Genomic DNA, 13,236 nt, shown 5'->3' with positions numbered 1-13,236 from the left:
AGGAAGACTTTTGAGAGAGTTTCTTGCACTCAAAATCGGTTATGGGAACTCCAAGAACACTAGGGTGCCGATTTGGTGATTTAGGCACTCCTTTTATAGTGTGACAAAACTAGGGTTACAACCATGCAAACCCTAATGCTCCATGACCTTTCATATTACTTAGGCTCCATGGGTTAAACCTTCATGGACTATCATATTGGTTTAGCCATCCTAAATAACCATTGGCCCTCACTATAAGAATCATTGATTTACTTAATCAGTCCCCGTATATTTAATTAGGCTCTTTTGATCACTAAATTAATTCCAAATTAATTCTTGATCAATACTAATTAAATCATATGGTTTCATATTAATATATTAGAACTTATAATAAATCATAAATAACCTTTTCTCAGAAGTCCATCCTATCAAATTGTCGTGGTGATATGCAACCCGAAATGGACCATGCTACTCTAGGGTCAAGTACATACCAATTATAGTTATGGGCTTAAACACCTAATCCAACACATGTTGAGCAAACCGTTGATACCAGTCCTTAGGGGCCAGTTTCAGACCATATAGGGACTGCTTAGATGACATACATAATCTGGATGTTACGGGTCTCGAAATCCCGGGTGTTGGTGCATGTACACTATCTCCTGAAGATGATTGTGAAGAAAAGCATTCTTCACATCTACCTGATGAATGGCCTGTGCCGGGAAATATCCAAGCTGAGAATAGTACAAAATAGTTGTCGGTTTGACCACTGGACTAAAGGTCTCATCACAATCGATCCCCTTTTGCTGACTCCGGCCATTCGCCACAAGGCGCGCTTTATAGCGGTATAAGGAACCATCAACATTAAACTTCTGTTTAAATAACCACATAGAACGCACCACAATGGCTCCCAGTGGACGTGGTACGAGAATCCAAGTATCGTTAGTGAATTAAGACTGTCATGAATTAGACTATAGATTGTCTAAGGGATTAGACATAGTAATGGTTTGTTGTAGTGTTCATGAGTGCTTTTGAAATGGAGAATTTAAGTATTGGATTAACCCGCTCTCAGAGAATTACTTCATAGAATTTATCACGAGTAATTCTGAGACGATAATACCGTTTAATCTTTAAACGGAGATATATGAGTTGTTTACAAGTTGGTTGTACATTGATAATGTGTAAATGCACCAGTAACTTGATGTTATAAAACGTATTGTTGCATGTGCGTGATTTGATGAGTAGTACAATCATATAAGTCAAAGTTTATTTATTCCTTTTGCCCTAATGGGAAAAGCGATATCTTGGGCCCCTCGATGATTTGGTGTTGACTTATAATGTCGGGCCTGACCAGGACTAAATTGATGTGTTCGATTAGTAGTTCTTTGTCATTACAAATCAGAAATCGAGAAACAAACAGTTGGGCAATGAGAATGATTCTGTTCCATGTTATTTGTCCACATGATATCTTGTACACGGGGGATTATATGATCACTTATCTTAGGACACGTAACTGAATAGGTCAGAGTTCGACAACGGCTTTGAGCGCTACAATTTGCTAATCGTTTTTGAAGTCATATTGGTAATTATAGGTATTAGACTTATCCAATTGGGAGACTGTTGGATTAGGTGTCTAAGCTCATAATTATAATTGGTATGTACTTGAATTGATTGTAGCACAGTCCTTTTACTAGCAACTGGACATGATGAATTTTAGAGAGAGAGTTTATATTTATTATTTGAATAATAAATTGAAATAAATGATTTATTAATTTATTATTAAAAAAATATATTAATTAGAAATCATATTATTTAACTGATAGTTAATCAGAAATTAATTGAAATTAATTTTGGAATTAATTGTATTAATTAAAAGTGTAAGGGCTGTTTAGAAATTTATTGATAGTTGAGACAATAAGTAGACACTTTCATAAAAAAATTTTATGATGCCGTATGATGGCTCGAGGATCGAATAATAATATTTACATCATAAAAATGAATTGTATTTAACTATCATCCATAATATCTTTGAAAAATATAATATTGTATAACTAAAATCTTTTTTTTTTTAAATCTACACAAATCTTTGAAGATCAAATTATATATGATCATAAATCAATTGCTCACTTAAAAAAAAAAGTTTCCCTCACACACTCGTCTCCCTATTCATCAGCTTCAAGCAAGACACCTCCCACCGAAGGTGAGAGTTTTCCGATTGCCAAGACAACAGCCCTTTGGTGGGTGTCGAGACCACCAAATAAAAAAAAAACCTAAACACGACATACAAATATGAATTGTAGTAGCGGTAATAGGGATCGAATCCATACAGATTTGTTCGAATCAAATCTATGCATTCAGTTCTACGAAATAAAAATATACAATGATATGGAGGTTTTCAAAATGTTAAATGTGGTAAAAACTAGTTTATAAAAGCTAAAACAACAAAATATAAAAGCTATAAAACAAAAAGTTTCAATATCGGGATAAATCGCAAGTTCAACTATTTGACTAATCATTATAATTTTGTGGTGCAATAAGTTTAATGGATACTAATTTGACTATAGCAATCTAAGAAGTTTGAGATCACCTACACTTTTCTTAGTTAATACAATGGTTAGAAAAGCTCATAACACATTTTCTTAGTTACAGTCATAATTTCCATGAAGCATGTAATTAATGAAAATTAACTAGCATTAAGATTTAAAAGTCACCAAATCCAAGAGGAGTCAAAATGTTTCACTACCATATTGAAGAAAATACTGTCATGATTGTGTGAAAGGAAAGCAATCACAAAAACCATTTGTCGCTTGTTAATTTGAGGATCTATTATTTAATCAAGAAATTAACCAACTAATTAAACATTCACATATCTAAACTCATGATTAAGGACATATGAACATAAATAGATGTTTTATTAGAAAATATTTTCATAACATACCATCAAAACCACATAAAAATATTATTAATCAATTAATTGTTCCAGAGATTCATCCAATATTAAAAATAAAAACTAACTACACGTAATAATGATGACAATAAAAATGATAGAAATTGTACCAATACAGATTACGAAATGAAGATGACAAACCTTCTTGAAATTGTCACTTCTTGTTGTTCCAAAACTTCATCCATAATCAAAATATTAATACAAAAATTAACTTAATCTAATCTAAAGAAATACTACTAATTATAACACAATAAAATCATGACATAAATATTAATTGGGATTTTCTAATATGTGCCTTGAGGGCACATATAAGAAGTATTAATTAATTATAATTATTGCCATAATTAAATGTGAAATACATCAATTATGGAGATTATTAATGAATCTTATATTTAATTATGATAGTATTTCTTATAATTAATGTATTTAACATTTAATTATGATAATAATTATGATTAATTAATACTTCTTATATATGCCCTTTAGACTCATATTAAAAAATCTCATATTAATCATAATATTGTTTAATTTCCAAAAATAAAGAAAAAAGAATCCAACGGAGAAACACCACAAGAAGAGGCGCGGCCCCCTCCTTCTGTTCCATTGTGTTTTTCGTATGAAAAAAAATTGAGATGCCCTATTTTTCTTTTGCTGCGTTCTCTTGCCAGCCACAAAAGAGTAGTGGGCTTCATACTTTTTAAATTGGGCTGCAATAATTTATTCATATGGGCTGCTGAATTTGTCAAATTGGGCTGCTGCTTGTTATAATGGGCTGCCAATGTATGTTGCTGGCAGCTTTCTGCATTGTTGTTCAGCAGACCAAAAACCCAACCAAAACATGTCCGAATCCGCTCATTTTTTGTGAGGCCGAAGATTGATGAGTTGGGAAAACGTCCTTAAAATTTCAGCTCAATCGGACAAAGTTTTCCCCTCCGTCTGATCGCTTGAAGAAAGTCACGCAAAGCTGTCAAAATCCGAAAATTAATTTATATCGCTTGGTTTTTCTTTTCGCTTCAGGATTTTTCTACGAGACTTCAATCGTGGTTGCAAGGCATTCAATGTGACTTTAACAATGCTCCAAAATACCATCTTGCTTGTACAAATCTACACAAAATTAGCTTAAACGAGTAAAAATATTCAAAACAATAAATCTAATGATTTAATGCAAAAAGAAAATTAAAAATGCTAAAAGTAAAAGAAAACGATTGCTAAAATATATACAAATAATCAAGCTATCAACCTTCCTCCTGTCAAAATAAGAGAAACAAGTTAAACACCCCTGAAGCTTTTGAGAAACAACAAGCACAAACACCTCCTCTCATTGTTGTTATACCCTATCTCCACTCTCTCTCTCTCTCTCTCCCCCCCCCCCCCCCCCCCCCCCCCCCCCCCGTTTTCTACTTCACCAGAATTGAAGAAGGCTGTCGGCGACATCCTCACTGGCTAAGACAGCCTCCTCAACTCTCCTTCGATTGCTGAGTAAACCCATGAAACCTCCCATCTGCTTGTTCTTTCGTTCTCTCTCTGCATCCCACCTTCTTCTTTAATGTTGATCAAGAAAACCTCCACGGAGGTGGGGTTTTTCGACTTTCAAGAGGGCAGCATGCCTCTCTTGTTCTCCCTGCTGTTACATGACGACCAGAGCAACCAAATACCTCTTTGGATCGCTGCTCTCACCCTCCAATTCTTCTCCATTTTTCTGCCAAACATACACCCTCGGAGATGGGATTTTCCGGTGAATAAGAGGGCGTCATTTTTCTCATTTTCCTCATGTGCTTCGTCTAACACCGCCACAGAACCACCTCTCCACCGTTGTGTGCCGATGTGCTCTGACTATCCTTCCCTATTCGCGTTTGCTGCTTATCAGATCAGAAAAGGAAGAACACACCAACGACAACCTTTTGTCGATGCCCCTCTTGTGATTTCCCAAACGCTACCAGAGACCCGTCAACAACTTTCCATCGGCCCCTCATATGAGTTAGGTTCGTTTCTTAAGCCATTTAAGTTATGTTGTTGGGGATACTAAGACTCTATGACTTGGTGAAAACCCTCTATATTTTTATAACCGTTAATCCGCGAGGAACGAAGAATGATAATATAAGATTCGTATTATAGGACTTATATGGTTCAACCGTCTGGCTGGAGTTGCTAGCTACAACCTCGTTTGACGAGATGAATTAGGCGTCGACATTCAGTTTTTATGACGAGATGAATTAGGCGTTGACGTTCAATTTTTATTCATCCCACTACGTATTGAAACATTGGGGATGACTCTTAGTACACTCGATTATGGAGCTAGTGCTATAGGTGTATTGTCATAGTTCAGTTCTGGGCTGACATTCAGTCTTTATTTATTCCACTACATATGAAAACGTCGAGGATGACTATCAGTACACTCGATTTTTGGGAGCTAATGTTGTATTGTAGTGTCATAATTCAGTTATGAACTCATTGTAGATCTCGGTTTTGTTCTGTTGCTATATAAAATTAATATTGGAATTAAACTGGGTTTTTGTTCACTTATGTTAGTTGGAAGAGGTTGTATGTAGTGAGATAGTTTGTGACTCAAAATGAGTAGTCTCAATACCAGAAATTAAGTAAGAAAACACTTAATAACTACTATGACACAATCATACAAGTTTTATAAACTCAAAATCTATGAGTTTTATAAACCATATCATTTCTTGTACAAAACTTCAAGAGTCAAGTTGGTTATTTTATGTTCTTGTAAAGGGTAACATACCTTATTTTTATATAACTTGATATTCAAAATCTTTATATAAAAATGCATTTTTGGTCATGAGAACTGTCAAAATTTGATATAAGTCTGACTCATATGTATTTCGCCAAATTTTGTATTTTTGGAGTTGAAAAAAATGATGTTACTAAGTGAGATCAAATACAATTTTATAACTCGTTTATCTTTTACTCTCGATATAAAGTAAGTATTTATAAAAGCTGGTCAATCAATTTTATTTTATAAAACACTTTTTGTAGCACATGGATCTTGGTACGTATTTCTTTTTAAGTATTTTGCATTTTTGGCCTTGGACTCAGCGAGTTGAAGGACCAACTCGCCGAGTAGAAGCGAGAAGGGATGAGGGATTTAAGTGATAGACTCGACGAGTCGGGTCTCGGACTCGACGAGTAGACCCTGTCTGGACAAAAACCATAATCCGAGGGTTTGCACCATATTTAAACAATGTTATGACGGCCACAACGTCCCTTATGCTCCCAGAACACCTCTCATTGAAACCCTAGCCGTTATTGAAGCAATCTAAGCCTTGTTGGTGGATTTTGGTGCTTGTGGTCTTAAGAAGGAAGGAGAAAGGCTTGGGGAAGCAAGTAAAGACCAAGGGAACCCGAGTTTGTGCACCTTCTACAGTTCATTGAAGGTAAAAATTTGTAACCTTGCTCTTTCTTTTGTTAGATCCCTTTTTGGGGAGATTTAGGGCTTTTATAAGCCATTTTTGATGGCCAACCATGATTGCAAACATGGTTGGGGGTTAGAGCTTCTGAATCACGTCATTAAGGGAGTCACAAGGCAGTTGGGGACTGCTTTTGCGCCCATGAAAGGTCCCATGCATCATAAGAACTTATTTTATGTCCTTTTGAGCTCAAAGTCCCATGCAAGCACGTAAAGTTTGTAACTTTACGTGCTAGATCGATTGTAGAAGATTGGATCTATCTTTTGATCAAAGGTTGTACATCAGAAATCGAGGATTTAGAGTGTGGATGTGACCGACTCGGCGATCCCGTTCCTGGGACTCGACGAGTCCAAGGTTTTGAGTCACATATCTGCTGAAGATCAAAAGAACTCAGTTGAGTGCTAGAAGGGTTGTAACCTGACAGCAAGAGTGACCCAACGCATTGGACGTAATTTTAGACCTGGAGTTCATGGGACTCGACGAGTGCTAGAACAAACTCGACGAGTCCAAGGCAATCTTCTTAAGTTTGAAGAAGAACTCGACGAGTTGTTCATGCAACTCGGTGAGTCGAGGACATGATTTGTTCATCAGATGAAGGTGGACTCGACGAGTGTTCATACAACTCGGCGAGTCGGATGAGTTTCATGCGATGTTCATACAAGAGAGGAACTCGTCGAGTCAATGCCAAACTCGACGAGTCGAGACGTGGATAAGGACGATTAAAGGGTTAGGGACTTGACGAGTTGACGGCCCAACTCGGCGAGTCGGGTCAACTTGAAGTTGACTTTGACTGGACTTGGACTAACCCTGTTTAGGGTTGCACATGCTATGTGTTGACTTGAAGGCTGTCGTGTAGGAATCGAGGAGTCGAAGGGAGTCGACTTGTGCGCCGAGGATAATTCAAACACTGCACGACAATGAGGTGAGTTACCTTCTAGTAGGGGTGGGTCTAAGGCCACAATGCCGGCCCAACAAAAAGGGGTATTTAGAAGATAATGGTCTTTGTGATAATTATCTTGGTCTGGTTATGTGTTTTGGTCATCAGATTTATCTGTATGATACGTTATGTGTATAGTAGGGATTAGTTTCCCTGACAGTGGTCCTTAGGACCAAAGGGTAGGTCAGTACCTGGATATGCCTGACTATATGCTTATATTTGTTGTTGCATGCTAGTGGTAGGGGGTGACATAGTCCCCAGTTACCGGTTGAAAGATACCGATGATGATTATCGGTTGAAAGATACCGATGATGGTTACCGGTTGAAAGATACCGATGAAGGTTACCGGTTGAAAGATACCGACAATATTGTATGGTATGTGGTATGATGGGGGAACTCAATAAGCTTTGTGCTTACAGTTTTGGTTTTGGTTTCAGGTACCTCTTTGTCGAAGGGGAAGGAGCCGGCAGCGTAGCATGATCACCTTGCATAAATTGCCCATGATGTAACATAGAGAAAATTTTCCCCATGCCCAATGGAGACAATCTAAACTTTCTAACATTCCAGGAAAACCATGTACACTAGCATGATGAGTTTGCAATTGCAGGAAGTCATTGCGTGTAGGCTTACAAAAATATTTTGGACCGTAATTTTGAATCACATATGTGCAAAAAAAGTGGAGACTATCTCATGCGATCCTAGCAGACATCCTAAAACTCTCGTCCAACACATTATGAGGGATGCCATATGCTGGTTGACGAAGTGCGACTATGCAAGTTTGTAAGTGAGTGAAACCGGGTATACCTCTAGCATCGGAACGTTGTTGGCTCGTCAAATCTTCGACTATACGTGTATAAATGTTTGAACATTTTGAATCGTCTTCGAAAATAACATCCTTGAAAAGTGGCATGCTCGTCAAAAGTAGTATTGCATTAAGCGTTAGTGGGTTGATTCACAGTTTCTTCAAATATTCTTGATCTATGTTGTGAACTTTCGGCTGCATTATTGTATAAAGCGTTATACATTTGTTGCGCTGTCTGAGCAACACCGAACTTCAAACATAAATTGAAATTATTCAAAAGACGAAGATAACGACATTTTCTAGTGATTTTGAGAGAAATAGATATAAAAATATCGAATAATTGAATTTAAGTTTGGTGAAATAAGGGCTGTGAGGTTTTATTTATGAGAGATGATATCTACATAACAATTTTTGTCTTACATAATAATTTTTGTTTTAAGATGTTGTACTATACAATCTTATAAAACATTGATTGTTGTGTATGGAGAAAAGTTGTTATATACAAATATATTTTATTTATAAATAAAAAAAATATTTATTTCAAAATTTTGATCTTTCAAACATGAGAATAAGAGAAATGTGGAGCACAATAAGAGAGAGTGTGTGAGACATGATTTTATCGGATAATGATACGGCAAAGTGGGGGTACTGTGCCCCACTGACACCGTGGTAAAAGCGTGGCCAGACACCGTGTCGGGTCTAACCTATTAAACATAAGACAAAATTGCAAGAATGGTCCTTGTGTTATGTCAAAACTAGCAATTTTGGTCCAAAATGGGTTTGGCTTGCAAGGATGGTCCAATAGTTTCGTTTTGTTGCGAGTTTAGTCCAATTTCCTATGAACTTTTTTATAATGACGGATTTGCCCCTTATTATTTTATTTTCCAATTTTCTTTTATTACAACAATTAAAAATAAAACAAAAATAAAATCTCTCTCTCTCTCTCACACACACACACACAAAAGAAAACACATAATTAATCAAGCCTCAAACACTTCTTTCTTGCCGTGTTCATGTTTTGGTGAAGAAATCAATCCCACCACCATTATCGAACCCACAACTCAACCGGGTACTTAAGAAAAAAACCTTCATCCTTCAACAGTGAACACAATCGGAAGCAAATTAGGACAAGGGTAGGATTACGAATATGTTTTGAAAGAGATTCAGATTTAAATATATAATTCTTCATATTTGAAGAATGAAACATAGATTTTCTGCAAACTTATTCATAAGAGCAAAGATAAAGGTTTAACCTCTATATTTGTTGACGACCTACAAACGATACCCACCCAGGAATGTGATTTTCCCTCAGGTGTTTTACTGTTTCGATTTTGAATTTCTAGGTTTTGAGTTTTCTGGGGTTTGGAGATTCTTAAAAGCTTCGATGAATATAGGTACTAAACCCTAAACCCAACCAAATAAACATTCCTAAAATTACTATCCACTTCAAGAAACTGCTACTTCAACAATCCTGGATTTGTATGGCGGAGGAATCTTCTCCACCGTCACTGTCAACACCTCGTTTCCGCACCTTGCGGTGATGGCCGACACGACATAGTTATCATACAGTTGGAATCTCCTCATGAGCTTCTGAGGAGGTCTCCTTTCCAATCTGGGGTACTTACCCCTTCCTCCTCATTTTCCTCACGCGTCCATTTCACATTGCTTCTCACCACCAGTGCTTTCTCATCCTCCACTCTCACCGATAAGGGTTTCAGATTGACGGTGAGAGGGATAATCAGAAAGGATAGTTGTGGCAATGCTCTTTCAGATCTTCACGGGGATTCTAGGCAGCTAATGAAGGCCATCAGATGGAGATACATTGACGATGTCCATGAGCGGCGATGACATGGATTAAATATCCAAAAAAAAACCCCACCTTGGAAACATACATGGAGTCGATTTTCAGAAACTCACCCCTCGTTATTTTTCAGAAACTTTCCGAAAACATCCATGAAGTCGATTTCTTGGGTTGCCATCATTGCTTTATGGGTTTTTGAGAGGCGACGATGAAATCATGGAGATTAGATCCAAGAACACCTGGATCTAGTATGCACAAAACCATCTTGATTAAGAAGGAAGAGATGAAGAATATGAACTGTTCTTGGGTAAAAAAAAATGGGGGAATAGGGTGGAGAGAGAGAGGGTATTTTATTTTTGTTTTATTTTTAATTGTTTTTAATTATTGTAATAAAAGAAAAATAGAAAATAAAATAATAAGGGGCAAATCCGTCATTATAAAAAAGTTCATAGGAAATTGGACTAAACTCGCAACAAAACGAAACTCTTGGACCATCCTTGCAAGCCAAACCCATTTTGAACCAAAATTGCTAGTTTTGACATAACACAGGGACCATTCTTGCAATTTTGTCTAAACATAAATGATTCTGAACCGGATTGATCCGGTACTATTTGGTGGTCCGTACACCTTAAACCAAAACGGCTTCCCCTTGTACGGATCAAAATATTCGGGGTCCATCTTAACGAAGACTTTGCGTTCAAGAAGTTTTACCCCAATCAATCTCCATTACAACTGTTTGATCTCTAATTGGTTGATTGGTTAGCTGATCGTCGCGGAGATTGATCGAATTGAGCCCTAGAGTCTGGTATTGTGCTAAATTTGTATAATTTTCTGTTTGCAGTTTATTATTAGGTTTATTGTTCAAGCTAAAACTGTATTGGATATTCGTTTGTTGCTAAAACAACAAAAATGTTTGATCGCTCGTATTTAACAGTTCCATATTTCTTGCAAAGCATTTAGTTAGTGTTATGATAATTGATTAAAGTTACGAATTTGTTGTTTCGAGTTGTTATCTCAATGGCATCTTGATACGAATTGTAACTTCCGTTGTTCTTACCGCTTTTACCTTCTTTTTTAGGAGAAATTCAAGTTTTTCTTTTGTAATCCTGTCCTTTTTTTATTATTATTATGGTAAAAGATTGAAGAAATTCTAGGGCAATGTTAATCCCTTAGAAAAAAAAAGTGAAAATGGAAGAAAAGAGGAGATTACCATCATGGATGATAGGTGCATCAAGAACTAATAAACTGAGTAAAACCCTTGACAAGGATGTGAACGATAAGGACGAAGTGAATGTTGGGACCAAATCTGAAGTACCCAAAGCGAAAGGTGTATCCCTGAAGCACAAAAAAGAGTTCTGCCATTCCAGCGATGACAAGAGTTTTCTAGTCAAGTGTGAAACAAAAAGAAAGAAAAGAGGAATTGATGAAAAAGATGTGATTGAGTCTCATGACTTCAAGCAAGAAGTCGTTCTTGAGAAGAAAAAGCTTCGAAAGGTTAGGAGGAAGGTTGAAGAACCCGACCATTCAAGAACAAAGGAAGAACATACAGCTCAATCTTCTGATGAAGATGATGAGGATCTGACCATTGATGATCTATTAAGCATTGCAAAACAGGTAATTCTTTTTTTTCTATGTACATGTTTACTGTGAGGTTTACTCATTTCTAAAGCCTGTTTTTGGGTAACTTTTTTGTAGTTTGTTGAAAATGAAAAGAGTGATATGGATCACCAGAAGTCATCAGAAGGACTATTAAAAAGAAAGTCTTCACATTCTTCTTCTTCTTCTTCTTCTTCTTCTGTAATCAAAACTTCCCTCATTGCCCCTCAAGCTACTAAATCACCTGCCCAGGAAGAAACTCCTTTACATTATGAGTCTACTGAGACTACAACAGGGGATCCAGCTCAAGACATGCTTGATTTGCTTTTGGGGCCTTTACTAAAGAAATCAATAAGAAAAGAAGAGGATGCTTCTATTAAGGATATGATTCTTACCCATGGAGTTACCAATCAACAACAACATGATGCTGTTGTTTCCAACAAACCACTCAACCTAACAAAGAAGAAAAGCAGCCTCAGGGATGCAGTAGCAATGCTTCTTGATTGAGAAAGCTTACATACAGATACATGATTTTATGAAGTTTTTAGCTTGTAAATATAATATATAGAACATGTTTTTGAAGTTTTTGCACTAGTTGATTGTGAGATTGAAGATATATATAGGAGGGTGTGGTTTTTGTCATTTTAGTGATTTATATTTAAAATTGAGTAAATATATTAGAGAGCAGTATGTGTCTTGTGTAACATGGACTTTATCTATAGGTTCAGAGTTTATTTTTGTATTGAAAGGCCTTTAGCATAAGAAATGTAGATTCTTTTATTATAATTATATGCAGTTTTTTTTACAAAAGAGCGGGAGAGGTTTATTTAAAATTGAGGCTTCTCTTATAAAAATAATATGATTTTGAGGTGACAAAAATTTGGAAACTTTGTGATTTGCATGTATGTTTGGGCAATAAGAAATATATATTTCCATAATCAGAACCACTTTGTCATGAAGGTGTACAAATATTTATTCCAAATATTTAAAAATTACAAAGAGTTCAATCTAACCACATATCAACTAAGTGCCAAAACAAAATACAACTTCTCCTAACAAATTTAACAACATTTACTAAATCCCAAACCCAGCTCATAAGATCAAAGAACACCTTATTTTTCAGTATCCTACGCAACTTTAACAGTTAACTCCAAATCATTCCAATCTTCCACTCTAGTCTTCATAAACAAATCCATATCCTTTTTGTTACATCTTTCTTCAATCGAGTATCCCCTTCATAATCCCAAAGTATTCTCCAATTCTTTGTATTCTTGAATCTTGATGCCTTCAACCTTCTTCTAATCTTCAACCATGCAAAAATAGTTCTAAGAACTCTTCTCCAATAAAATGCAACTCACATCAAAGGACCAATGATTACTGGGATAAAAGGATATGCAATAAAGGATTTATTTATTAGGAGAGAAATTATAACATCATTTTTGGGATGAAATCCCTGCAAATACTCATTTACTCATTGAATTAGCATTTGGACGTCCTAATAAATCGGGGAACCCCAAATGAACGGGCCAAAAACCACTAAAATCTTGGATTTTACTGAAATACAATTTTGAAACCTAATAATTAGGATTTTACCCATTTGTGAAACTGTAAATTTAAATTACAAAAAATCGAAATTCAAATAAACGCAATTAAACAATTTTTTTTTTCCAACATGATTCTCCGTGAATGATTAAGGTTTAGATTAAGAAATCCAACGAAGTGAAATTATAATTCGAACAGTAATTCAAA

At 36.0% G+C, this 13,236-nt stretch overlaps 1 protein-coding gene across 3 annotated transcripts; it reads left to right on the top strand.

Annotated features, from left to right (window-relative positions):
- Window positions 1-10,503: 10,503 nt before the first annotated feature.
- On the top strand, window positions 10,504-12,191 carry LOC111909085 (uncharacterized). 3 transcript variants are annotated; one of them, XM_023904873.3, is made up of 3 exons: window positions 10,504-10,696; window positions 11,046-11,505; window positions 11,587-12,191. In XM_023904873.3, exons 2-3 carry the CDS (start codon window positions 11,080-11,082, stop codon window positions 11,992-11,994), a joined length of 834 nt encoding a protein of 277 aa, XP_023760641.1. In that variant the 5' UTR covers window positions 10,504-10,696; window positions 11,046-11,079; the 3' UTR covers window positions 11,995-12,191. The 3 variants fall into 3 exon arrangements, with proteins under 3 accessions (XP_023760641.1, XP_023760640.1, XP_023760639.1); XM_023904872.3 differs by having other exon boundaries at window positions 11,030-11,505; XM_023904871.3 differs by having other exon boundaries at window positions 10,970-11,505.
- Window positions 12,192-13,236: the final 1,045 nt, after the last annotated feature.

This window comes from Lactuca sativa, chromosome 3 (assembly GCF_002870075.4).
Source record: "Lactuca sativa cultivar Salinas chromosome 3, Lsat_Salinas_v11, whole genome shotgun sequence".
Classification (NCBI taxonomy): Eukaryota; Viridiplantae; Streptophyta; class Magnoliopsida; order Asterales; family Asteraceae; genus Lactuca; species Lactuca sativa.
The sequence above is the reverse complement of the archived record's forward strand: the minus strand, read 5'-3'. Positions and strand labels throughout refer to the sequence as shown.

Bases quoted from the DNA above. Each gene is read 5' to 3' on its own strand.
- LOC111909085 (XM_023904873.3), top strand. From the start codon at position 11,080: ATGGAAGAAAAGAGGAGATTACCATCATGGATGATAGGTGCATCAAGA. The intron at 11,506-11,586 runs GTAATTCTTTTT...ACTTTTTTGTAG, and splicing joins TATTAAGCATTGCAAAACAG to TTTGTTGAAAATGAAAAGAG.